Source organism: Prinia subflava, chromosome 1, assembly GCF_021018805.1.
Source record: "Prinia subflava isolate CZ2003 ecotype Zambia chromosome 1, Cam_Psub_1.2, whole genome shotgun sequence".
NCBI classification, from domain to species: Eukaryota; Metazoa; Chordata; class Aves; order Passeriformes; family Cisticolidae; genus Prinia; species Prinia subflava.
This window is the reverse complement of record NC_086247.1, coordinates 27,187,601-27,215,555: the sequence shown is the minus strand read 5'-3', so window position 1 is coordinate 27,215,555 and position 27,955 is coordinate 27,187,601. Positions and strand designations below refer to the sequence as shown.

The window sequence follows — 27,955 nt, the reverse complement described above, 5'->3', positions numbered from 1 at the left end:
CGCAGCGCCGCCAGGGGGCGCACGCCGCCTCGGGCGAGCGCTGTGGAGCCGCACCGGAGAACGGCACCGGCGGAGCGGCGCTGTCGCTGTCGCTGTCGCTGTCCGATCCCGGCCTCAGCCCCGGCCCTGCTTGCCGCTCCCGCGCCTTCGCAGCCAGCCTTTGCAGGACGGGAAGGCTGAGAGCTCCTCGGCGTGCGCCCGCAGCCCAAGCGCCGAGCCCAGAGCTCCGCGTTGCCACAAGCGCGCGCCCACGGGCGGCCCCCGGCGCTCGCCGCGCTTGGGTAAATTCCCAGCGGGTTGTGGGACACCCGCCTGCCTCACGGCCCCGCTTGGGAAAACGTGAAATCTTTCTGGTTACGTGAATATTCCAAAGGGAATTGGGTTTGCACCCCTGGGAGAAAAACGGGAGGGGATGCAGCCGCGCGCGCTTGGCTTTATTTCGGGGGTGGCGGCAGTGCCCCCGGGAATGGACACCGCCGTCTTTCCCTGCCGCACAGCTCGGGCTCTGGCGGGACGGGGGCTGGCGGAGCCACCTTCCCTCTGTCGGAGCGGGCCCTTGAGAGGTGGCCCTGCCGCCCTCGGGCCACACCGACGGTGCTGGGGCGAGGCTGCGGAGAGCCTGGGTGACGAAGGGATTGGGGCGACAACAGGCACGGACGGCCCAGGAGGCCGGAGCGCTGCAGGTCTCCTTATCAGCGCCCGAGGATCGGGGCGTCGCCGTCCGTCGCCTTCAAATCGGGCGCAGCCGCCTCTCCCGCCCCATCCCGTCCCCTCCCGTCCCGTGCCGTGCCGTGCCGTGCCGTGCCGTGCCGGCAGGAGAGCAGAGCCATGCTGCACTGGGGATACGACGAGCACAACGGTAGGGAGCGGCGGTGGGGCCGGCGGGGCGGCCGGCGGGGTCCCGCGGGAAGCGCTTCCCGTCGCTGGGCTGGGCAGCTCCCGCGCCCTCGGTGGGCTGGATGGGCTGAGACGCTTTGCAGCGTGAGAACGAGCCGATTTGTGTTTCGGCAGTCTGCAAGACAGGCGGCTGAGAGGTGTCCGTGCGTCGGCATCGCCTGCAGAGCCGGGCCGGGCTTGGCTCCGGGGGGGTGTGCCGCGTTCCCGGTTGCGGTTTCGTTCGCTCGTTTAGTTCAACAGTGGCGTGCACTGATCGAGTACGTGGTAGACAGCTGCACTGATCGGAACTGCTGTACCAGCAGTGCTTTTCTGATTCCAGCTGTGTTCTGCTTCTGCTGCACGGTGGGAAATCCTAGTTACTTGACCGGGTTATTTACATGTATAACTATGCACCTAAGAGGAGATGCTTTTGGATTTTAGTTGTTCCGTGGTTTCCTTCATCTTGTCAGTCTTTGAAGTCCCAAGATGGGCTCATCAGCAGGCTTAAAGACTTTGCTCTGTTTTGCATCTTCAGTCATGCAAACGCTGCTCCAGTGTGCAGACGGTCTCACAAGTCATGCAAGTAGAAATAAAAGTGTTTTGTAAATTGTAGGCTCAGCTCTGATAAAATACATGGAATATCTTATATTGTCTGTACACAGAGAAATGAAACGCTGTGACAGTAAAGGAAGACAGCTATATATTTGCATATACTAATGCCTATAAGAATATGCTTTGTGTATATTATTACTTAGACTTTGGAATATTGTTTGTGCAAGTACTACCTTTCCTTCCTGGCCCTCTTATTCCATCTTTTCTGGATAGATGTACTTTTCCTGAAAAACTGGGTGGTGGTGGTGGACCACAGAGATGTTGCAATGATTGGGTGTGTTATCTGCTGTTGTGCAGTCTACCCTACCCCTCCCCTGAAGACGTAAATGGGTCTTGTTTTTCAAATGTTTTTCTCCATAGGTTCCTATGCTGTGAGCTTCACCTGCAAGGTTCAGATAAGAAGCCCACTTTCCCTCCCTTATCCTATCTCTTCTTGTTTGCTATTCTCGACTTCTAGAGAGGGGAGGCCACCAGAATTTCTACTGGGGTAGCCCTGGATCTTGCTTGAGGCCCCGTCTCTCCTATAAAACTCTATTTACTGCCTGCCTGGTAACAGATTTGAGGCAGAGTTTGCCTTTCACTCCTTTCTTGGAGCCCCACAGCAGCTGTGGGGTGGATAGCTCCTCATCAGTCCATCCCCTTCACCACACCTTTCTCAGGAGATTAGAGGAGGGAGGCATGGATATTGAACACTTCAGTGCTCTTCCCTAGCATCAGTTTTATTTCTCCGCTTTTTCTCTTTTATTGCATTTATTTTACTGATTTTGCTTGTTTTTATTGTTTGATTGAATAGCAGGTGAAGGAAATTGCTCTGATCCTTGAAAAATTTTGTTTGCCTTCATGGCCCTGAAAATCGTTTCTCTTAAACTAAGATTACCTTTTACAATTGAGACAGAAATAAAGTGAAATTAATTAAATCTGGTGCAGGTACATAGTATGGTTAACTGCCTGAAGAGTTGAAAAGATATCTGTGTTCAGTCTGAGTTCTGCATATGTCACTTGAAAGGGTCACAACATAAACCATTATCTGCATAACCTGGCAAATATTAAAACATACATGTTTGCATAAATGGAATATCTATGTTTAAGGACATGGGCACACTGTTAGGTACAGAATTAAAAGTTTTGGGGATTGACCCTGACTGGACACCAGGTGCCCACCAAAGCCACATATCACTACCCTCCTCAGCTGGACAGGGGAGAGAAAATAGACTGAAAGGCTCAGGAGTTAAGATAAGGACAGGGAGAGATCACTCATCACTTACTTTCACAGGCAAAACAGACTTGACTTGGGGAAATTAGTTTTATTTGTTGCTTATCAAATCAGAGTGAAGTAACAATAAAATAAAATAAAATTTTTAAAACACCTTCCCTCCAACTCTCCCTTTATCTCAGGCCCACCTTCACTCCTGATTTTCTCTGTGTCCTCTCCTGCAGCAGCTGTGGTCAGTTCATCACGTGTTGTCTCTGCCTCTCCCTTCTCTTTGGTGGGAGGACTCCTCACACTCTGCCCCTGCTCTAGTGTGGGGTCCCTCCCGTGGAGACAGCCCTCCATGTATTTCTCCACTGTGAGTGCTTCCACAGGCTGCAGTTTTTCATAGACTGCTTCACACTGGATTCCCCAGGGGGCCTCAAGTCCTGCCAGCAAACCTGCTCCAGCCTGGGCTTCCCATGGGGTCCTGCCAGGAGCCTGCTCCAGTGTCGGCTGCCCATGAGGTCACGGCTTCCTTCAAGGCACATCCACCTTCTCCAGCTGTGACCCTCCACGGGCCGCAGGTGGATCTCTGCTTCAGTGTGGGCCTCGCTGCAGGGCACAGCTGCCTCCCCGTGGTGTTCACTATGGTGCAGGGGGTCTCTGCTCTGGCTTCTGGAGCATGTCCTCCCCTTCCTCTTGGTGTCTGCAGAGCTGTTTCTCTCACATATTCTCACTCCTCTCTTTCAGCTGCTGTTGCACAGACACTCTTTTCCCTACTTAATCTGTTATCCCAGAGGTGTTACCACTGTCCCTGATGGGCCCAGCCTTGTTCAACAGTGGGTCCATCCTGGAGCCAGCTGGCACTGGCCCTGTTGGATGGGAAAGCTTCAGCAGCTTCTCACTGGAGCCACACCTTGCTACTAGTGTCTTGTCACACAAACCTAATGCAGAGGTTCTTGGTTAGTTTTATGCATGTATTTCTGAAGTGCATGAAGGCATTATTTGATTTCTGTGAAAATCTTGACCTTTGCTTTCTTGCCATTTTTCCTACCTCACATTTTTGATGTTGCTTATCTGTAGAGGCATGATACTGAAATCTTGAAAACTGACTTCAGTGTGGCATCAGGCATGCTTTTCACTGCTGCTCAAAGTTCTGTCAGGACAGGAATGTTCCCGCCCCTTGAGTCCTTTTTCATTTACAGGGGAATTGCTTTAGTGAAAAGGCAAATCACAGAATGAGTAAGGTTGGAAAGGATCACAGTGGGAAATCAATTGCCTTCAGTTTACTGTTTGTTTTATGAAATATTTGGTAATTATTGACATGTATTGTCTTTTACTGCAAAAATTTCTCTTGATCTAGTTACTACTGTAATGCTGAGGCATTTTATAAATAAAAGGGATATTAATTCATAGAATCATAGAATCATTTAGATTGCAAAAAACCTTTAAGATACTTCAGTCAAGCCATCACTTCTTATGCATTTTTTCTTTCTGAGAATAATTACATCATTTTAATATCCGCTTTAAAAAAGGTGCTTAATTTTACCCATAGTGAATTTTAATAGCTTTTGTTTGAGCTCATCTTACTGTAACCTAATATGCAATCAAATATGCAAACCTAAGTTTATAAATGTAAGCACTCTGTGTTTGATAAACTGGGCAATGGATTATCTTTAGAAATAAATGAGGATGTGATCCTGTTAAGGTCAGACCATACAAAAATAATGAATTTTCTATATAGAGTAACAAACTGTGAAAAAAACCCAACCCAAACCCTTTTTCACCTGTACATGCTCCATTTATGCACGTGTAGAAGCTAACTGGAACTCAGCTGTATCCTGTAGTGTCTTCACTGAGTTTATCTCAAGTTATCCTGTTGATGAAATCTTTAGCTTCAGCTGGACCAAAATGCAACACTGTGAGGTGCTGTAGTGAGTTCTGTTTGCTGCCAAATTCCCAACTGCCTTCATTGTGAGATCTGTTCCATGAACTGGCTGTGTGCAAGGCTGGTGAGGGGTATGTGCAGCTGTACTCTGACCTAAAAGTGTCAGACAATTCTTTGCCTCTGGTAATTCTGTGTCCAAAATAAAGGCATGAAATCTTCACAGCAGATGGTTCAGTTTTTTGTCATAAATCTCAGTCACAATAGCTTTGATTGTTTAAAGCTATTAGAAAATTGCCTCTAGCAAGAGAACATTTTCCCAACAGTAGGAGAAGATTTCATAAGTTAAAAAGTGGTATATTAATCACTTTCATTCAGTAAAGAAAAAAATGAAGGGAGGGGAATGAATGAGTTATACTCCCTGGACATGTCTTAAAGTGCATATTTAGAAGACTGAAGTGTACATTATTTTAATATAGAGGCATCTAAATCGGATCTGAATTCAGAAGACATTTTCACCCTGGAGATCCTACTGGCTTAAATCTGATTGTATGATATGCATTTGAGCATCTCTTTCAACAGTAATGACTTTTTTTTTACAAGTCATATACAAACTTTGCACTGGGCTAGGGTCTGTAGAAATTAATTGAGTCACAGTTTTCCTAGAGTGGCAAACTCATGATAATTGTACTATATTGCTGGTAAGTTATCTGGTAAGGAATACTTCGTGATATAAACGAGTGATACAAAATGAGCTGAAGTTTCTTGATATTTTCCTGTATATTTTGAAAGGTCAAAAGTCTGCTAGTTTTATTGGTAGATATTTAATCACCATAGCAAAACAGTATTTTGGTCATCTGAGCCAAGAACAAGTGCCAAACAAACAACAGAGTCTTTTCAGAACTGAATATTACTGTTAAATAATTAGGTAGTAACAGAATCACAGCCTTGGGTCCTCTTTTTGGCAACTTTGTATTATTTCTTAATGCGAGTCATCCATATTATTCAATTCAAATAACTATGGTTATTTCTGAGACAGAGCAATAGGAGACCATGTAGTTAAGCGCATAAATATATTTTTGCCTCTTCTCACTTAAGGAGTATTAGAAATATTAAAATTGAGTAGCAATAAGCTTTTTCTGGGCATCCCTAATTACGGTTGTGAGGTATAAATTATGGAGTGGTGCTTCTTACAAATGTAATTTTGTTTTGCATCCCTAACTAGGGGATATTAAGATCTAAACACAATTAAAATTGTATTCTAAACTGTATGTAAGTAGAATATTGAATAGCTTTGATGACCCTTTGTGAACTGACAGGAATTAAGTTTAAACATTTTTATGTTTGAAACCAATAGGATTTTTATCTTCTGCCTTAGAATCTATTTCTTTATTGAGTTTAGTTAATGGAGTAATTAATTTTTAACAAATCAAGACTGAAGGCCTTTGTTCTGAGCCTTAAGTCTTAGGCTACTCTTTACAAGTTTTTCCCACTTCTGTTTTTCAGGGCTGCTCACAGGATAATAATTCTCTGCCCAGGTGCTGTGCAAGCTGCAGCCCCCCGGCACTGTGGGCGCTTCCTTCCTGATTTACTGCTGGGGTGCATGGGTGCTTTCAGCGCCTGTGAGTTTCTGAGCTGTGTTCACTTCTATTGAAGTCAAGGAAGGAAAAATATCTAACAGCTTTTGATGTTAGGCTATTAACCACTGCATCATACGTTTTCATCCTTTTTTGTCATCGTTTTTATTAAAGTGCTAAGCCATCCAGAAAGATCCAAAGCCAATTTTACACTGAGGTCAGTTATCTTCAGTGTGGGGAGATAGTTATGAGGATTTCCAGTGATGCAGATTTTATTGGACCAGGTTCTGATCCTTATATTAAGTATTTCTTATATCCAGTCTCTCAATTGATTTATTATGCTTCTTACCCATTATAAGCCTGGAGGAAAAACAAGTGCTATGCTTTTCTTAATACTGAAAGATCTTTTGCCCTACAGACTTTCACCTTTAACCTTTCTCTTTTTCCTTTCTTCTTTCCCCTTGCTTTCCTTTCCATTCTAAACCTTGTTTTATGTCTTTATTGAATATATTCCCCAGGCAATTTCTTGTTCATATTTTTCTTTACATTCTTATCCAAATATGGGTAAACAATGGCACATACATTCTTATTGTATATTATTGGAAACTCTCTGATGTTTAGTAGGTAACAACAGATAATTCACACATCTTATCAATGAAGCTTTTCTTACTATTTTAGGATGTCATTCGTCATTTTCTCATATCCATGTTTTTGATTTAGTAGCTTTTCAAGTGACATTTGGCTTAGCCTGCTTGGAGAGAGGAAGGCTGAGATGACTAGTAAATGATTAACGGCTTCTTTAGTCCTATAATTTCTACCTAAGTCTTGTGAATGGTGCTGCATCTGTGTCTGGAAGATCTACTCTCATCAGCCGAAGGCAGTAAAAATCCAAACCTCCCCAAGTGTTCCTGTTCATTGACTTTGTCAGTGCTACACTAGAGTGTGTGTATGTGTGCCATGGACACTTCATGATTAGAGGGAGACAGTCTCTTTCTTGTGTCAGCTGGTGTTCACAGTTGATGGGCTGGGAGGAGGTGCTCAGAGGTGCAGCAGAGTTTAGGTTCCAGGCACTTGCCATCAGGCTCCAGGAACCACTCAGCATTTTCTGACATCACCAATCGCCTTTTTTGACATCTCCCCATCTCATTCAGAGTGATCAGTGGAAGAGGTGTTCTCAGGTCTTTTGCAGCAAATGACTAAGGCATAATAAAATTCTTAATGCAGGGATTTGCATAGAAAAGAGGTAATCCTTAAAGACACAATGAGACATGATATTAGGCAAAAATGACGTCAAAAATTTATTGGGACACAGTGCCTGTTGGATACAGGGTGCCTGATCTGAACAAGCATTTGTTGTATGTGTCTTGTGCATAGCTGAGTCTTACCTGGAAATAATTAAGTATCTACATACTGCATGTGACTTTATTTAAAGGTGCAAGGTGCATGAAGGGGTACTGAGAACTGCTATTGCAATGTGATGCAGCAAAAGTAGCTGAATATTTTGATCTGTGTTTTCTTGGTGCATTCTTTTTGAATTTAAAAGATGCAGATGAGGACAATTCAAGCAGAGTTCTCTTTCATAAGAATGAAGGTGCTGTCAGAAAATTAGACCTCCTCCAATGCATTGCAGGGCCTGCCCACTGGAAGGAGGTTTTTCCTGTCGCTAATGGAGACCGTCAGTCACCCATCGACATCAAAACTGAGGAAACCAAGTATGATCCCTCCCTCCGTCCTCTAAATCCCAGTTATGATCCAGCTTCTGCTAAAATCATCCTTAACAACGGGCACTCCACCAGTGTGGAGTTTGATGACACTGTCAACAAATCAGGTTTGTTCCTTTACTCTTGCTACTGTAACTTCCTCCATCAGTTCCTAAATAGAATGCCTACAGCCTTGGCACATCTCACTGCTGGGTATGAACTCCTTATAAACAGTAAGGCTTTGCTCCTCTGGATGAGAAATTCCTTTTTCCCTGTCTTTCAGCATGATACAGTGTGGGAACATATTTGGACACAAGTTTGAGGTTGTATTTGTCAGGAAAATGCTGGGATTCTCTACTCAAAGGAGTTGTTTGATCCACCCCCACCAGCTGGATATTTCCAGCCCCTGTTTGAACAGTATTGTGTACAATTTTTCAAATGCTGCTCTCTCTCTCACTGCAGATGAATCCTTTATGTCTCATTACAGGTTCATTCCAACCGAATCGCTCAAATCTCTTATCTGAATTTAGCTGCAGGTTTGGTTATATGTTTTTCCCCTTTTTACAACCTATACTTGGACTTCCTATATCAAGTAAGAGCCAATACAGAACAAGTGAAATAGATCCCAAGTAATCCCTTTTCTTCTCTGAAAAGTATTATTGCCCCAGTCTTTTCCAGATGCTTCCCTTTTTGCAAAAAATAATTCTTACTTAGAAGTTCTCTGATTTATCATACTCTTTGTAATATTAATGCCTTCATCTTTGAAAACTTCTCTTGGATTTTGGGCAAGCTAATGTGCCCTCCCTTGAAGCAGTAGGAGTGCAGAATCTTCAAGCAATAAAATAATTTTGTGGCTGTGTGAGGCTTAGCTGAGGATCTAAGACTGTAAGATGCTTTCACAAGTGTCAAAGCCAGAGAGAGACTAATTTTTGATGACCCATTAGTCCTGAGGACTTATTAGCTCATAGAGGCAAGAAAGAGAGACATAGGTGGAGACACTGTCATGTTTTTGTTTCCTGAACAGTCTTAGTTTTAAACTTTGTCAACATTGGATGTTGCCTGAAAGCCACCAGCTGACCATCAATGATCGGTCTGACCTTGTGTCAGATGCCATGGAACTTCCCAGAATTAATCTCTGCTTCGAGCCTAGTAGATGCTGGTGAACTAAAGCACATCTCTTAGAAAAATACACAATCTTGATTTCAAATTTTCCAGCGATGGTGAACCTACCACAGCCTTTGGTAAGTTGTTCTAACTGTTAATTACCCTCACAGTTTAAAAGAAAAAAAGGTAATGAATGTGAATACACTAAGAACCTCTTCCACTCTCTTAACTTCATCCATGAAATGACAGGCCTGAACACAGTGTTTCTCTAGGCTTCCCCTGGTACCAGGGCAATGGTAATGCAGTCCTCCTCTTACTGCTTTCCTCAGGTCATATCTCCAAGGATATAGTTCATATCATGACAAAGCACTGACATGTTGATTAGATAATTAACAGATGGAATCCCCAGTCTCCTTCAGTAGACTCCATGTCTTCTATGCATGGACCAGATCCTTCAGTCCACAATCATAAACTGAATGATTCACTATTTTCCATAATATTTGCCACTGACAAACTTTATCAGTATTGTTTTTGTTTTCTTTCAGGTCATTGCTCCAAAAATACTGAATTTTCTAGGGCCCAAATTTGGCTTCTGGGGCACCTCTGTGAAGTAAGAACTCCTGCCATGTGCTGGTTTCATGAAAAAAGTCAAATTAATTGGTACTAAATCATTAGCATCTTCTAATGCATTATTAACTGACTCCCACATGAACTATTTCCTCACTTTGGTCAGCATTGGAACTGGGCTGTCAAGTCTGTAACTGTTTGTGTAAGTCTGGTTATGCTCCTTGGTACCACATTAGCTCCATTGTTTGAAATTGTTCTATTGGTCTTCTTCCAGCATTTTTCAAAATTTGAGATACTGATATTTGCCTTAAAAACTTCTGACTACCCTCTTTCCTAATTACTATTGGAATGAAAGGGTCTTACCATCACTGTGTGGTGGGGCACAAATACATCAACAGGCCATTTTCCACGTTTTTCAGCATAAGTATTTCATGCTGGTACATTTCTACATAATAGCTTTTCCTCAGCCAGTTGGAACACCAATCTTTACACTTTTCACTTTTCTATGATCATTAGCATCCAAGTTTATAGTCCTTAAAAGAAGGAATTTAAAAGTGCCACTGCCCCATCTCCTGTGTTTGATAAGTTCATAGGCTGTGTAAATGCCTGTTTTTGAGTTGAAGCTTTGAGAAAGTTAATTATTTTTTCCCAGAATAAACAAAGTTCCTTTTCATTATCCAAGCTACTTGTGTTAATAAATAGGCAATTCAAAAATTCTTTTTTTCATCTTTATTTGATGTATTTTGTTTCTAAGAAAGTTTAGGTTTTGCACTAAACCTAGAAAAGGCAAAAAAATGGTGTTGTCATCCATACTGCCCTTAATTTAAAAAACATAATTTAAATCTCCCCTCATTTCCCCTTAAAATTTCTGTAATGAGCCAGTAAACTAGTCCAGACTGATTCCCAAACACTCAGAGGACATATGGAGCTGGGAGAGCAGAGTGATTTCCTTTGCTGTGAATAATGAATCTTTCTGAGTGTAATTCACATTCAAGGCTCTGTGAAGAGATATTTTGATTCTAAGTCTGACAAGAAAATTACAAGCACTTGCAAAAGCAAAATAACGAAAAGCCCACCCATATGCATGAATTAGAATTAGAACAGAACAGAACAGAAATAGAAGAGAATAGAGAAGACTCTTTCAGTTGGAAGGGACCTGCAACGATCATCTTGTCCAACTGCCTGAGCAGTTCAGGACTAACCAAAAGTTAAAGAATGTTGTTAAGGGCATTATCCAAATGCCTCTTAGACTCTGATAAGCCTGGGGCTTTGACAACCTCTCTAGGAAGCTTGTTCGTGTTTAATCACCATTGTGGTAAAGCAATGCTTCCTAGCATCCAGTTTAAATCTTCTCTGGCACAGCTTTGAGCCTTATCCACGAGTCCTATAACTGGATAGAGAGAAGAGAGCAGCAGCTCCCTCTCTGCTTCCCCTCCTCAGCAGCAGAGAGCAGTGAGGACACCCCTCATCCTCCTTTTCTCCAAACTAGACAAACCCAAAGTACATAGCTGCTTCTTACAGGACATGCTTTCCAGCCCTGGCTAAGTGTCAGTAATACTGCAGTTGTACAATGCATATATAGCATTGGCTTAATTTTACTTATGGTAATATAAGCTCCTTTTCCTCAGGCTTCAATCTGATATAACTGGATCTAGTTGCAAATGAAGGAAAGAGCCCTAAAAATTTAAGCTCTGCCTATTTTCCACTAAGTTTCAAAGAGGAAAATGAATTCTGCTGACATAACATTTTTATGATCCTGCTCCTTATTTATAAAACTTATATTTTGAGCCTAATTTCTTAGTGATTCTTTTGAATATAATCAAGAGAGGAAATTCATGAGTGTTCTAAAATAGAAGTATTTTCCCATTCTCTGAGAAATATCCAACATTTACAATAACAGCATACCCTTTCGTGACCCATAACCCACGAATTTGCCCATAAATACAATTTTCATAGTCATATCCTCAACAGGTGAGGGTTTCTGTAGTACTTCCAAGAAATGGGAAATCTGAGACAACTTAGGAGGAGGAGCAGAGAAGTATCCGAAGACTGAAGTCTGGTGTGAGGTTAGAGGACGTGGGTAGGGACTCCCATTCTCTCAGTGAAGCCTTTTCCTCTGCTTGGGTTTCCAGTGCTGACTGGGGGGCCACTCAGCGGGACCTACAGGCTGCGCCAGATTCACTTCCACTGGGGATCCAACGATGAAGCCGGCTCTGAGCACACGGTGGATGGGATGAATTATGCAGCAGAGGTAAGGCTGTACACGGAGTCACCTGTACCTCTAAGCTTGTGACTAGTTTTCCATTGCAAGGATAATGTTGCCCTTCCTCTTCCTGCTTTTCATCCTGCCCACATTTTATCGAAAGACAAGCGTTCTTCCTGAAGTGTTGCATGTTTGGTCCTTTCTCAAAGGAGAACCTCTTTGAAAGCTTTGGAGAGGATTAAAAAAGGAGTACAGAAGACAAGAGCTTGATAAGAGCAAGACTTAATGTTCAAGAGTTATTTTAAACTTTGTCTTTCATTATTTCTTCCTTGGAGAACATTTTCAGAGTCATCTTCAATGACAAACCACAGAATTACTGGATTTGGGGCCTATGTAGTGTAAAGTTTATGCAAGACTTAGGAATGTTGCATTTTGTGGTGCTTTTAACAATGTGGTGGTTATAACTTTGAGAATCATGCTTTAATATCTGTGAGATGCCTGCTGTCTGTGGGGTAGTGTGCTTCAGTGCAGGTGGTGTGCCACAGGGAGAAGCGCACCATGTACTCTGGCATGGAGCTTTCACTCCTGTTCTGTCTCCTTTGGTGCATTTGAGTAATCTGCAGGAGAAAGTTCTCAGTATGAGATTCCTCTTTGCAAATGGAAGTAACATGGAATATTTTCAGGAGATTGAGATCTTTAAAACATATGATTCAGACAGTGTCAGAGTTTTCTGGGGTTAAAAAGAAGTAAAAAGTGTAAAAATAAACAGACAAATATAAGGCATAATTTTACAGAAGAAAAAAGATGTAATGTATGCACTGTTGTGTGATCAGATTTTACTGGAAATGCTATAAGAGATACTGGTCAGGAAAAAGGTCGGTTTTCTAACACTAATGGGGAAAAGTGGCATTTGCAGTGTTTAAAGGCTTATGTTTTCCACAGGAACCAGGTGATATGGAATATAAAGAATTAATAAAGGTGCTTTAAAACCATTAAGTACCAAACCCAAATTTCTAGCTGAGAAAATATATGTTTCCCACCTAAGAAACCAAATGGAAGGAGAAAATATCTGAATTTCTAGCCAGTCTAAAAGCCTTTCTGTTGCCTGTTGGTTGGGTAACCCTCCACAAGAAGCTCTCTAGATGTCACTTTGGCTTTGGGATAAGAAGCTCAGAATTAAAACCAAGGATTCTGAATATTGTTCACACAAAAGAAAATACCTCAGAAGGAGACATGAAGATGGTTTCAGTGTTCACCTTTGTAAGGAAGATGTGCAAGGTTTCAAGACAAAAAAGCATCAACTAAATTGAAAGCAGAATGAATGTACAGGTAAAGAAGATTGCAAGGGTTGGCCCTTAAGCCCACCAGGAAGCAGAAGGGATCCATGACTCCACTCTCTGTGACAACATACAGTCTGACCAAGGTCTCTTCACAAGCTGCAGTGACACAATGGTGGTAAGATGGGATATATTCCTTAGAGAGAAGTCACAAGCCATGGAGAACGGGTCTGTACCCAAAAGTGTTCCACACTCTGTTTGGGGGTTTTGGTTTTGGGAGGCTTACCTTGTTGAGGTTTTTTTGGCAAAGCTATAAGCGAGTGGGAGTGTACTTTTAGTAGCTGTGGGAATTTTTCTTTTTGTTCTTTGTTGAGTTGTTTTTGGTGTTTTGGGTTTTTTTCCAAATCCACAATAAAAGTAATTTCTGAGTGAGAGTATCTGTTTCCTTTTTGCATATGTAAAAATGTGTTTAAAAGTTGTTCAGTGTAGGTTCTGTGAACTTATAATAGGGAGCAGTGCAGGCACTATGAGCTCCAGGATATTAATGCACTTGAGAGAGGTTTAGTGGACTATGTTCTCCTCCTGGTTTTGTGTATAATATTCATAACAACTTTCCTTCAAGGATTTCTAAAGCTGTGAGCAAGCATGCGTGTCGTCGTGGCTGTACATATATTATTATTGATAACAGTCAATAGAGAATCCTAACCTGCTGCAAGTAATGTTTCAGCATTTTAGAGCCCAAATGCTTAACAAACATTGATATCAAGTAAGAGTTTCATTTTACAGATATGAAAAATTGAAACACGTAGAGGTTAAGCAAGGATTGATATTTAAAATAAAAATCCTCCTGGATCGTTATTTCAACCATGCAGCTGTGTTGCTTCACGTACAAGTTCTTTAAAGCAGGTTTCAGCTTTCCTAAATTGTTCTTACTTTCATTGTCTTGTGGGTGCTGTATTCCAAAAGGAAGCCTTTTTTTTCATGGGTTCATCCCAGTTTGTATCTTTCAATGAGTTGCTTTTCAGCATTCTTGATGTTCAAAATCTGAAAAGATGGTCATCAATTTTAGAAAAGCCAATCTCACACCCTGCTTCTGAGCATCTTTAACTAAAAACTAAGTGTAATAAGATTTACTGATCCGTTGAGGATTTCTGAAAGTAATTAATGTTTGTGAACTACTTACAGTTAAGTGCTGTTGTGAGTGTGCTCTCTCCAGTTTGGCAGTCAGACCACGGCTCAAGGCTGAAACAACCTGGCAGTTCCTGGGAACCAGGAGCTCCCGTCATGAAATGTGGTCAGGAATTGGGAAACCCGATTTAACAGGAGGGACTTAAGTGGCATGGAAATAGACATCACAGGCTTTTCCTCTTCCCTCCTGGCTGGGTAGTGTCTTTAAGCTTCTTAAGCAAATATGACAGGACACTTCCAGAATAATGCATGTTGGAAATGCAAATGCTCAAACCTGAGATAAGTTGCTTGTAAGGGCATCACTACTGGTGGTCATAGAAAATAACATTTGAAAAGTGTCAGAAATGAAATGCTGATGTTCCCTTAAGCTAAACAAGGGAAAAGGGGTCAGTGCAAGTTTAATGTGTATTTGGCTGTTTTCTAGCTATTTATGTGGACGATTAATGTTGCTGAAAGCTTGACTAAAGAAAAAGAGGAGTAAAATACTAATGACATCCTCATGAATTTCAATCACTTTTTTAAATCAGCTGTACTAAAAATGGATTTTAAACCTCTAGTTATATAACCATTGGCGCTTTTTTTTTTTTTTTTTTTTTTTTTTTTTTTTTTTTTTTTTTTTTTTTTCAATCTTAACTTCTCAGTTCAAAATCTGGGTACCCAACAGCAATTTGACAGGCACTGTGGTGTGCCAATTGCTGCTAAATTTTTAATAATCTCAGCCACTGGAAATGCTTTTGCCATTTGTGTGAACTACATATTTACTGATTTCATGAAACGTCTGCATTTAGAACACTGAATGATTCTGCATACAAAAGAGTGAAATAGAGTGTCAAACCCAGTAAAGTTGTAACATTCATTTGCCACTACTTGAGTTCAGCGAGAGTTGATGCTGTCTGTGTCTCTTGCTTTTCAGCTTCATGTGGTCCATTGGAATGCAGAGAAGTATTCCAGTTTTGTTGAGGCAGCTTGTCAGTCTGATGGACTAGCAGTGATGGCTGTATTTTTGAAGGTAAGACTTTTCAGTTTGCCTAGTCTGCAAGCCCATGCAGCATTAGATGTGGATTCAAATTCAGCTGCCTTTATTTGGATCCCAGTATCTTGTTCTTGACTAGCATATTCCTTCAGGGGGACAGCTTGATTTAAAGGTTTCTTTAATGGCTTGTTTCTGAACTGGTAGCTTCTTCTGGAAAATAATAATAATTTAAAAAATGCACAACCAGAAACTAGAGAATTCCCTAATAATTATTTTATACCTTTTTGTCTTTCCTGCCTGTTCTAAGATTAAATTCATGCAACAGCTTCACTGACTTCTGTATGAAGACGCAGATGGGGAATTCACACAATCTATTGCAAAAGATAGGGCATTGGTCAATTCTGTGGTTTCTGGTGGCTGACACAGCTTCCTGAGAACAGCTAGTACTAGTGCTGGCCCTGACAGAGAGCCATTCCATGCAGCAGTTGCAAAGAACTGCTTCAGCAATTCAGTAATCCTGTCTTTACAGTTTGCATTACAATGACTCAAGGGAAGTGTCTCTGGATTTCTTAGCACACAAATTCTGTTTTTATCTAAGAACAGTGTTTTCAATGTTATAAGCAGTTTAAATTTCTGATGTTAGTCTGTAACTTTTAATATCCTGCATATTAAAACATGAAAGATAAATGGTTTCTATTCCCCTGTAGTGAAAAGCTTGTAATTCTTTTGTAGCTGAAATAATTACTATGAGTAGCCAGAATACTATCAGCAAGGGAGTGGATCTTCTCTATGACCAGTATTATTTCTAAGGACCAGCTAGTTACATTCTTGTACCCACAAAATGCATCTGATCTTACAGTCACTTCAGTTATATAAAGCAGTTTCATTGTGCATTTATTTTTCATTAATTTTTGTTGCTTTTCTCTGGAGCTCCAGTGTTTCTTTTTTCTTTGTTGTTAATAGATTGGTGAATGCAACCCCCAGCTGAACAAGATTACTGACCGCTTGGACACCATCAGAATCAAGGTGAACAAGTGCTTCTAAAAGAATAATAGCTAATATTAGTGGTTGCTTATGTTGGGATTTTTTATTTTTTGGTAGAGTTTTTATTTTTTGAAAGCTGGCTGCTACTCCCTACACCTTCATGTTTCATTATCTCTAGCCATTGATACCTGATGTGAGACAGTTTATATGCGTTCTGTTTAAGTTGAAAACTAAGCAGACAAAAAATAATTTTTATTCAGTAAAAGATCAGAGGAAAAGGCTAATTCCTCACAGAACCCAGTCTCTGATAAATCTGTTACTATGAGGATAGTAACAGGGGAAAAACCTACTTTATGGAAAGTTGTAAAAAAAGATGAGGGAAAGACTTCTTTCTCTGTTTTCCTGAAGTACAAGGTGAGAAATAACCTATTGTTTGTGTGAGAGAAATCAGCCAGCCTCTCAACATATTTCAGACAGACATCTCTGGCATCTACTGGTATCTGGTAGAGGGAGAAGCATGAGTAACTCCTGGGAGGAGTGAGTGTAGGGGGGAAGCAAGTGGCAGTAACCTGTGGGGTAACTCTGCCAATCCCACAGAGACCACACTGAAAGCCTAACATCTTCTGTCTTCTCCCCACAACTTCCATCTCATGGTCCTCTGCAACTCTAGGGAGCCTGTGCTAACATGACACCTTTTGTGGTGTCCTGCTGCCATCAAGGAAAGTCACTGGGGTAAGATCTAAGATCTGGCAAAGCTGTCACTGGGGTAAGATCTAATCAGGACAGTGATGAGGACCTCCTGTCATCACCCAAGATGCTGCCAGCCCACCTGATAGTGGAACAAGCTCTACCTCCTTTGGCATGATTTACCTTGGCCTCTTGTGTTTCAATAATATTGCCCTGGTATTTCTTTTATTTCTTTCCAGGGGAAAAAAGCACTATTCACAAACTTTGATCCCAGCTGTCTGCTTCCCAAGTCCCTGGACTACTGGACTTACTTTGGCTCTCTCACTGTTCCACCTCTTCTTGAGAGTGTCATCTGGATTGTTCTGAGAGAGCCCATAAGTGTTTGTTCTGAGCAGGTATCTTTGGATTTTTCACTGCTATAGAAATGTTGCTTTCGTAAGAATTAAAATTGTAAATGCCACCCAAAATTATGGGATTTTGCAGACCTTGGCACTGCAGACCTTAAAAGATTTTCAAAAGTCAAAATCTATATATCAAATTTATTCTGACTAGTTGCCTTTCTTGATGTAACAACTATTTATTATTCATTTTTAAAAAAGAATCTGCATACTCTAAAAATTAATAAACAAAAATAATTCATAGGAAACTTCTGGTTTCAGAAACACAGAAATGTTCTGGTGACACTTAGAAATTCTGGAATTCTAGTTGATTTAATTATTTGCATATCCTGCTCAAACCTCATCTTTGGCATTTTATCTGGCAGACGAGTAGTAAATTTCTTCTTCAATCTAAATAGATAAAACTTGATGAATTTACTAGAATTGTGAAAAGGGAATACTATTGTAATAAGTTAGGGCTGTTTTAGGAAAGCTGTGTTTCGACATAAAAGAGTCTATTTACATTTCTTGTTAGAGCTTCATGCTGTATCTTAACTTGGCAACAGTGACACCCAGTGGGCTAATCTTAAGTGTAAAGTATTTCAGAGTAGAGACCTCATACTCAGCAGAAATGGTGACTTCAGTCTTTGCTAAAAATGTTAAGGCAGTTCCCTAAATGTATTGCTTGTTAGGAAACGTCAAATTTCTGTTTATAATTGAATTGAAGTCATTTATTTGCTCAATGTGTTTATATTTCTCGGATGTATCTCTTCCTCACTCCCCTCAATCTGGCTTTGTAAGGCTCACTGCAATGTGTATGGATCTAAGACTGAAAACTTGTGTTAAGGTATCAACTTTCCAAAGACAAACCATTTGTCAGGTTAAAAGCTTCTCATTTGGGCAAATATATAATTAATACGCTCTAAAATGTGAAGTGCTGCAAACAGCCACGAGTAACATGGCTCAGAGAACATGGTGTGGGAAAGTGTCAAGTATAGTGATCCTTTATTAGTCATTTTTCATAATCTTTATCTATATCTTATGTATTAAAGTAGAAATTCCTATATTCTTAGCAATATAAACATGCGTGCAGCTAAAGTGTTTGTTTCCAGAAATGTCCACCATTGTGATTGGTCAGTCAGCATTGTGACTGATATTGTTCTACCATTTAATTTTATTCCTCGAGTTTGTATTTCTTTAGAGCTTTAGAGTTTACTATGGACTTTTTGTTGCACTTTTCAGGTTGAAAGAAATTAAAAATAGCTCTTAAGTGTTTAGAGACTTACAGGACCCTGAATTACAAACCTTAGCTTCAGAACAGGGTGAAGCAAGATAACATTGACCTTTTCTGCTCTTGCTGTCATTATGATGCAATGTGCTGTACAACTAAAGGCTCTGTTATAATGGAATGGCTTTTGTGCTCAAGCTTTGGTAACCTAGGAGGGAAGAAAGGTGATATATAGAGATAGTAATTATTGCAAATACTAGAAATTAAAAGAAATTCTATACTTAGGTCAGAAATCAGGCTCAGATTTCCCAAGGTTTAGACAGAGAACTCTGCTGGGATTTCTGCTGAGGTCAGTATTTGCTGAGTTATTCATAACTGCTTGTCCTGTGTCTTCACAAGGGAAGAATTTGGAATCTCCCCTGCTTTGAGTAAGTGCTAGTTGCAGAAGCTTTCTGTAGCCCCGCACCTGCAATTCCAGGTTAATTGTGTATATACTCTTTGAACAAGGAAACATACAGAGAATGTTTGTATGATAAGAAAAATAATCTCTTTTTTTTTTTTTGGCAGAAAACTCTCCAGAATCTCCAAACTATGAAATCCAACTTTAAAATATAACCCCCCCAGTTTAGATCAGGTTATGGAAGATAAAGTGTGACTAAAGGAAACAAGTAATCCTTATGTACATTTTCATGTTGACATGTATTTTGGGATATTTTCTCAGTAGTCATCCTTTTTCATTTACAAAGATAGAAATTGTAAAATTTCCATTCCCCTCATGACTTAATAAAACACAGTTCTGTTCTTTCAGGTGGACAAAAACAGTGACAAGTGTCTTTAATATTTACATGTTTTTTCATTAGTATTGACATGAGGGTTTTTGCTGAACCTTATGTCTCTTTTGGTTACAGCTGGCCAAATTCCGCAGCCTCCTGAGCACTGCTGAGGATGAGGTCGCCTGCTGCTTGCTGAGAAACTTCCGGCCTCCCCAGCCTCTGAGGGGACGAGAAGTCAGAAGGAATTAAAGCAGAAAATCCAGAGTAGCCTTCCTCTGAACCCAAAGGCTGAATTCATTTTAATAGTTAATATACTTTGTGATTTTTTTTTTTTTTTTTTTTTTTTTTTGTGAGTTGTTTTAACAAATAGGTGTTGTTTTATTAGTGGTTTCCATGCAGTCATTTCTCACAGGCAAGTACGTCCAGAGTTGTCACAGGTTCATTGGTGGTAACAGGTCTGACTGGGTTTGAGTGCATTGGCTTGGAAGCACTGAGCCATCAGCATTGCATATACAGAGGTCACTGCTAATCATAAGGGTCACATGTGGTAAAGGAGTTGTCCAGATTTTGCCACCAAATTATTGAACAGGATCCCTGGTATTATTGACAGTATAGGATTTTCTGGTATATTCTTTTGGTGTCTAATATAACATTTACCTTCTGTATAAAGCTCACATTGCAGTTCTCAAGGAAAAAATATTTCAAGGATGATGCAATTTCATTGCTGACTTCTGCAATACCATGCTTACTTTTATACAAAAAACAGTAATGACTAGCAGCATTTAAGTAAAACAGGTATTTATATAATCCTGTTATTCTGGCTGCTTCATAGCAGTAATTATGTACTGATTGATGGCTTTTTAAAAAGCAAACAGTAAGGATTTTGTATGTTGCAGGATCATGTCAGGTAGATTAATTTCACAATGTCACAAGACAAAATTGTCCTGAAACCTGAAAACTGCAAGGTGGAAGAGCATAGAAGGAGCTGTTTGTGCCTAAATCCAGTCTGGTGCACTTTGTGAAAAATAAGGAATTATTACACTATATCCATGTAGCATCAGACTTTTGCCACTTAAAATCAAGAGGCAGGGGTAGCTGTTGTTCCAGGCTGTTGCACGCTACAGTGTGAACCACATGCTGCTTACCTCTCGTCTCGCTGTGCAGCACACTTCTACCCAGGTACAGAATGTCTCAAGGTGCTGGCTGATGTTCTGCTGTCAGAGCTGAACTTCAGTGGTTGCACTTATACTCCAAGACCAAAGAGAATAGTCAGCCAGAGCCAAAGAAATCTGAATCAAGTCAACATCTAATAAAAAGCTCAGCCCTCAATAGCAATAGGTTGAAATGTCTGTCTATATGAGTTGACTTGAGCCTGTGTTTCTCTCAGGAGCATTTTTATCTGAATATAATTGGGTTTTTTTACACCAAATATTTTTATTAATGAACATTCCATAGGATGTAGCTTAGGATAGAATTAGATTTACTCTCCAACTGTGAGAACTACATAGTGAAATCCAGTGATACCTGAAAGCGGCAGCTAGAGGTTTTACTGGCAGCTACTAACACAAATCTCTGTAGTACTTCTAACAAATTCATCTTCCATAACTGCTCTCCTTTAATTCATTTTTAAATAGGTTTTATATGCTCTGCCTTTTACTTCAATGGGTAATTTGATCTTAGGTGAACAAACATGGGGGAAATCACAATCAGGATTGACTTTATATGCTGTTTTGGAACAATAAATTAGACATAGAGATATAGATATTTTATCTTAGTTTAAGATATGTGGACTTCTTTGTTTTCTCCTCCCCAGAATATAGCTATTATATCCTGCAAGGCCTCCCAATGCCTTTTGAATATTTTCTGAAGAAAAGAACACAAACAGACCATTAGAGAAATAAAAGGCATTTAGCAGCACTGAAAAGAAAAGCAGGAGTGTGTTGTATGTTTTCACTCTCTTTTTTAGACTTAGGATTGGCTCTCACGTTTCCCTGCTATGTGAGTAGCTACAGAATGTAGAAAAATGTTTACAAATTGCAGGATGGAGAAAAGGGATTTGTTTGTCTCAGAAGAGAAAGGAATAAAGCTGTGGCTTCATATTGTAAACAAGTTTTACAGAATATGTATTTCTTACATATTGTAAACAGTGGAGTTGATTCAATGCTTTTATATTTATAAGGATTTTATCAAAATAAAATATGGATTTTATGAATGTGTCTTGTATTTTCTATTGAAGAGCCTAAAGTTTTACAGAGAAGTACATACTTTTATAATTACCACCTGCAGCTTTAGGTTTGGAAAAAATTGTCACCCATCATTTGAAGTCTGTCTTTGGTTAGTGTAGTATTAGGTATATCTTTATGTTCCAAATGAAATATTTTTGGCAGTGGTAGGACATGCAATCAATTCTGCAAGTTTCTGATAAAACATTTTTGAACATTATCAACTATTTTTATAGTTATGCTAATAAGTTTTAGAAGAAGTCATCATTCATGTAATTCCCCTCTGTGGAGATGCCACATTCATGTTAGATTTGCCTAGTTGAAAGTTAGTGGTGACATCTGAAAAAGACTAGAAATGCTCAGTTGCCTGAAATCTTTGGGAACAGCTTCTCAGGTTATCCATCCCCTACAACTGTAACATGAGAATTTGGACACAGTCTGAGCTCTGAGCACTTGGTTGCACCCTCAGTCACTAATTTCCTCTATGACCAGTCTACACTGAGTCTCAAACAGACTACTCAATGTGCTCCCTGAGAATCTTGTCTCAAGTGTGAACTCCATGTTGTCCTCTACAGCAACTGAGGCTGAAATATGTCATCAGCCCCCTGCAGCCATGTGTCCCTTTGATTGACTCTTAACTCTGACACACTTGGAGCCTTTGTATTAAGAAGAATAGAATGCTCAGTGACCAAAAATCATAGAGTGTACTTGCTGAAAATAGTAGCTGTCAAGAATTGTGGATTGCTGGAAGGCTGATCACCCATGAACTTATTCACAGAATTAAATAAACCACAGCAGAGCCCTGGGGTCAGCTCTGCTGGTTTTGTCACAGGAGGGAAGCAGTCTGCCCAGCTATGCTGATAGCATTTGCCATCATTCTCATGATGTTTTTAATGTTTCACATGTTTAACATTACCTTGGAATTTTCTTTATGTCAAACAAAGAACCTGAGAAGCAGCAGTCTTCTCTTCTGGAGTACAGTGGGCTGAAGATACACCAGACATCTATTTGATGCCATAGACCCCTTTGCTAGGTACCTATGTTGTCTCTGCTGGTTTAGAGATTTGTCTCTCAGTTGCTTCCAGACATGAACTGGGACCTAAAGGAATTCTAAGAATGAATTTGAAGGAAAAAAAACCCCAGCTAATCAATTAAAAATCTCCAAATAAGTTCACAGGAAAAAAAAAAAAAGTGGAATATTGATATGAATAAAATAATATAAATCAAATATACATGTTATACAGTTTCTATAAACTTAAGAGAAAGAAAATTCTGGATTTAGATTCTTGTAGGTTTAAATAGGCAAGTGGCAGATTACGAGAGATAAATCTTCAGATGTTAAAAGCTGCAAATAATTGAGAAACTTGGAGCACCTTCAGGTTGTAAGCTCAGCATGAAGGTATGAATACCAGAGGAATCTTGCTCGAAAGATGTGGGTTTTTTTCTTTTACTATATATTAATTAGTCTCAAAAAAGCAATCTCCCTTATTACTCTGTAACTAACTTCTGACCCAGCTGTTACATTCTTTTTCTCCCATTCAACCTGATCTTGCTTTCTAGTTATAGATGTGAAATACAAAGATTTGGTCTGTGATTTAATCTCTTAGATAATGTTATTTCTGTATCTCTTATTTATGAAGTGCTTGATTCAGTGTCAGAGGACCTTCTCTGTGTGTCTGCTGTTTTTGTGAGACAGGATATAATACTGAAGTGCTGAAACAAAAATGTTTCTAAATTCATGTTTTGTTTCCTATTTCTGTCAACCTCTCCATAATTTACGCCAAGTATAAGTTTTCACTGTGGTGAAACATTTGCCTGTGTTGATCTGTGTCTCTTCTGTGCAGCAGAATTTAGGACAGGGAATGTCTCTGACAGGAGACTGGATTGTCATGTGAAAGGAAAGATTCTCTGCCTCTGATTAACAGATCTGATGTGCTGCACTGTCAATTCCTGTGTCTGTTTCTATTTTATCAAATTTCACCCAGATGTTTGGGTCAATAAATTTGAGTAATTTGTAGATACTAATGACAGTTTCATTTTTCAGATGAAAATCATATACGTTACATGCAACAGGTAGAAGAAATATGTATTTTTGTGAAGATCTGATTTAATTATTTTTGTGTCTCTGGTTTGTAAATATTTTGAATGAAATATCAGCTGTTTAAATGCCAACACTTTGCTTCCAATTCTTTTCTTTTCTACAGTTGTATGAACAACAGACAGAAATGTGGCCTCAATATTTCTTCTTTTTTAGCAGCACTTTGGTGATTTTGAGGAAAAAAGTGAATCCAGTCATTCTTGGTGATTTTCAGAAAGATTTTTCTTGGTTTCTGTTTTCCCTTTGTCCTGTTGAAGCTACAACTTCTTTTATAGTTTATGTTTTCATTTATAGACTGACAAATGGTGCTGATGATATAAAATCTTCCCCTGTCAGAAACAGATGAATGATTGATTGAGAACAGGGATATTTGGTTAAAAAAGATGATAACAGAATAAGCTATATTAAGTAATCTAAAATTCTAAACTGACTGGGAAAAACTGATTGGTGAGATGTGGAGAAGATAAAGAAAAACGCTAAAGATAGAAGAGGAACTCTAAAAACTTTCTAATAGAAAAAGAGGCCCTTTGCATATTGTTTTTGCCAATAGATGTCAGTGTGAATGAGGCAATGGGCACCTGCCCACTGACGCGACATCCTGAATAAGATCCATGGTGTCCTGAAAGCTCAGCCTGTGAAAGAAGAGTATGTAGTATAACTCATGTATTAAGGATGTGTTGTTGAGAGTGATTTACTCCCTTTCTTAAAAGTGAACAAGATCGTGGAAAAAAAAAAGGAATTAATTACTTTCTGATGCATAATTAAAGATACTCAGGTTAAAAAAAAATATAGGTGAATCTGTGCATTTAAGTGCTCCCCTGTTTTCCATAAGCAATTGCTGTTATACAGTTGCACACATGCCTAAAGCCACATGCCATAAACAACCACTACAGGAGCAAGATAAGTTTTTCTGTGTTTTCTCCTATCTGGAAGTTTCCCCAAGCATTAAAAATATATCAAAGTAATTTGTGTGCTGGGAATCTGGAGGGTGTGTGGCCACATCAGCACTACCAAGCAGGCTCTGTAGGTCTGGCACATTCTGGCTTAGCTGGACATCCCTGAGCCCCTGGAAAGCCACTGGGCAAAGCATGGGCAGAAGGACAGACTATGCCAGTGTCCTAAATTCTGACTGCAAGCTCTGGACAAGGACAAATTTACACATAAAGTAAATACAGCTGAGCATAGGTAATATATTAACCAGTTGTGGGGTTTTTTTAAGGGTTCAGTAAAGATTCATATGGAAAATCTGATCAGTTGTTTGTACCAGTTTCTGCTTCAGTTCTCTGAGTCAGATGAATGGTGGTGCTCATTTCAGCCATGGCACCACTGTCACCTCACTCTCTGCATGAGGTTCCAGAAAGGACTTCTCTACTTGTCTCTCTCAGTTATGAGATATTTAAATATCACTGTAAGAACTCAAAGCAGGCTCCTTGGTTCACACAAGCACACTGTAAATGTAAATGTGTGTTAAAAGAGCTTTGTCGTATTTCAAAAGTCACATCAGTCAGGTGAAGTCCCTGGTGTCTGGAGAAAAGGAAAGTTTGCACCCATTTTTAAAAATGGTAGGAAGGAGCACCCCAGGAACTACTGACCTGTCAGCCTCACCTCTGTTCTGGGAAGATCATGGAAGAGATCCTCTTAGAAGCTATGCTAAGGTACAGGGAGGACAGGGAGGCAGTTTGAGATGCCTAGCATGGCTTCACCAAGGGCAAGTCCTGCCTCACTAAACTAGTGGTCCTCTAGGTTGAGTAAAACATCAGTGAACTAGGGAGGAGTCATGGATGTCATCTGTCTGGACTCCTGTTAGACCTTTGCCACAGCCCCTCACAACGCCCTTCACTCCAAATTGGAGAGGGATTGATGGGATGGGTGGGCTGTTCAGTGGATGAAAAATAGGTCATATATCATGCAGAGGGTATTGGTCAGTGGCTCAATGTCCTGATGGACATCAGTGACAAGTGGTGTCCCTCAGGCGCCTATACTGGGACCAGTACTGTTTAGTGTCTTCATCAGTGACACAGACAGTGGCATCGAGTGCGCCCTCAGTAAGTTTGCGAATGACACCAAGCTGAGCAGTGCAGTTGCCACAGCTGTAGGATGGGATGCCACCCAGAGTGACCTGAAGAAGCTGGAGAAATGGGCCCATAGGAATCTCACAAGGCTCAATAAGATCAAGAGCAAAGTGCTGCACCTGTATCAGGGTAACCCTTGGTATCAACACAGGCTAGGGATGAACAGATCAAGAGTAGGCTGGCTGAGAACAATTTAGGGGTCCTGCTGGGTGAGAGGCTGGACAAGAGCTCGCAATGTGCACCCACAGCCCAGAAAGCAAATTGTGTCCTGGGCTGCATCTGTTTAGTTTATTTGCATATCTGTCATTTTTGCTGCTCTGGGTTTCCTCCTTTGTGTCAGCATACAGAGGGTATACACAGCCCACATGGCCCCTCCTCTGGTTATGGCAATCAGGATATAATCTACTAATCTACCCCTGCAGTACAGCCATGGCCGAGTGGGAACACCCAGGATATCAAAGACAAACAGCACTCGGGTAAACAAGCTGCTTAGGTGTGATATTGCATAAATAATACAGAAGTCTCATGATTGTGCATCACTTTTCCCTAGTGACTGGTGCATTGCATGCCAACATTGTGTTCAGAGGGGCTTGTAGAGGCATTCACACTAAGTAAACAGGGTTGAGATTGAAAAAAAGATTCAGCTAAGGAGTTTCTCTTGCATCTTGCATCCAGTAATTCATGCAGGAGGAAAACATGACTGACTGAACTGTTTTTTAGTGAAATAGAGAAAGCTCCCTTTAGTTTTCTGGAAAATGTGTGTTCCTGTTTAGTTGTGCTTAAATGGTGTTATTTATATGCCTGTATGTTTTCTATTATGGCTTAAGGCTCTTTAGACCAGTAGCCATCCCAGCCTGGGCAGTGCGGCAACTCTTCAGCCTGCGCATCTTTGAGTGCTAACATCTGCTTCATTTCTAGTACCTCGCCCTCTCACTGAGGTAGGCATTGAACACACATGAGCTAATGTTTCCTACTGGCACTAAGTGTTACTTTTCTCATTTGACAGCAGAAAAGCTATCTAACCAAAGAATAAAAGTACTAACCAAAAGAGAGGCTAGATGGCTAAAAAGAACTCTGTTTAGTTGCATATTCTTGTTTGCTGCCACTGTTTTCTGAGTTTACAATGAGGCATGAAATCACACTCATCATGTAAGTTACTACCATGTTACATCAGTGAAGAGTTCCTGTTAAAAAACAGTGTAGCTGGTTCAAAAGGTGCCCATCAAGGCACTTGCAGAGTCAACAGGGATGCTTCAGGCTGAGCAAGGAGAAGCCACCTATTTCTTGAATTAATGTGCTAGCTACCAAGACCTCCTGCTTTTCCAGAGGGGAATCAAGCATGTCTGCTGTGCCTTGGTGAGAAATTACTATCTGTGCCTCTCAGGGTGAATAAAACAAGCCAGGACTCACTTTCTGGTCCTGGAATAAGGGCCATAATATGTCCTGAGTTTGTACAGCTGAAATTCCTGCATATTTTATTCCATACAATCTATTGGAAACCATCATCTCACTTGGTTGAGTGAATTTAGGCTCTTTTTCAGAGAGTTCTAGCTGACATTTGCCAAAACCACACTAAGGAGCTTCCACTTGACCTTGGCCAAAACTTTCCCTCTCCAACTGTTACTAACAGTTGTGTTAGGGGACAACCAACACTTCTGGCATGTGCTTAGGTGCCACGTACAGCAGTGTGACCCAGGGCTTCACCACCACCTCTCTTCTTTCCAAATCCCCCTGGAGTGGCTATGTGACACCATGTCCCCAGTCTGTATGGACACTTAGCTCCACAAGCTGGCTGCTGTGAGCACCACTGCACATGGAATTCCTGCACAACTACAGTATTTAGACATCTCATAAATGAGAGAGGCAGCCTGGTGTCTGCTTTATGGAGCTCTTTACTGAATTTAGCCACTGGCATTCATCCTAAGTTTTGTTACAGGTGCCAAAGTGCATCTTCTGGAACCTGTTGTACATTTTCTTGTGCCTTCCCTTATTTGCAAAATGGTGCATTAATGCTTCTTCCATTCATGTTGTCTGCCAGCAGAAATTCCAGATTTTTGTGACTTTTGTATCACAGAAGCCAGAATGTGCTGTGTGACTTATGTGAATGCTGTTTAACCACTGTCTTTGTTAGGTACACAGTCGAACTAGAACTAACTGGTCCTGTGCTCTGAGCCAGGGGCACGAGGGTGAGATCAAGGATTAGAAATTGAGTCCCCTCTTCTTTCCCTTTGGGCAAAGGTTTGCAGTCTGGAAAATTGGATATGTAGAGGGAGTTGATTACATGCCAGGAGCAGTCACATATCTGTTTTAGAGAGAACACTGCAAGGTGTTTTGAGAATGCTGTGTTTTAATGGTAGGTC

General features: G+C 40.6%; 1 protein-coding gene across 4 annotated transcripts; it reads left to right on the top strand.

Annotated features, from left to right (window-relative positions):
• Window positions 1-148: 148 nt before the first annotated feature.
• On the top strand, window positions 149-21,415 carry LOC134547625 (carbonic anhydrase 13-like). 4 transcript variants are annotated; one of them, XM_063391774.1, is made up of 8 exons: window positions 288-859; window positions 7,773-7,970; window positions 9,680-9,715; window positions 11,646-11,764; window positions 15,095-15,190; window positions 16,118-16,180; window positions 17,065-17,220; window positions 19,339-21,415. In XM_063391774.1, the coding sequence occupies exons 1-8, from the start codon at window positions 829-831 to the stop codon at window positions 19,450-19,452; spliced, it is 813 nt and encodes a 270-aa protein (XP_063247844.1). In that variant the 5' UTR covers window positions 288-828; the 3' UTR covers window positions 19,453-21,415. The 4 variants fall into 4 exon arrangements, with proteins under 4 accessions (XP_063247863.1, XP_063247844.1, XP_063247856.1 ...); XM_063391779.1 differs by lacking the exon at window positions 288-859 and adding an exon at window positions 5,980-6,187; XM_063391786.1 differs by lacking the exon at window positions 9,680-9,715 and having other exon boundaries at window positions 290-859.
• Window positions 21,416-27,955: the final 6,540 nt, after the last annotated feature.

Coding starts and splice junctions, on each gene's coding strand:
- LOC134547625 (XM_063391774.1), top strand. CDS start 829: ATGCTGCACTGGGGATACGACGAGCACAACG. Junction 860..7,772: donor GGGATACGACGAGCACAACG/GTAGGGAGCGGC, acceptor AATGCATTGCAG/GGCCTGCCCACTGGAAGGAG. Junction 15,191..16,117: donor TGATGGCTGTATTTTTGAAG/GTAAGACTTTTC, acceptor TGTTGTTAATAG/ATTGGTGAATGCAACCCCCA.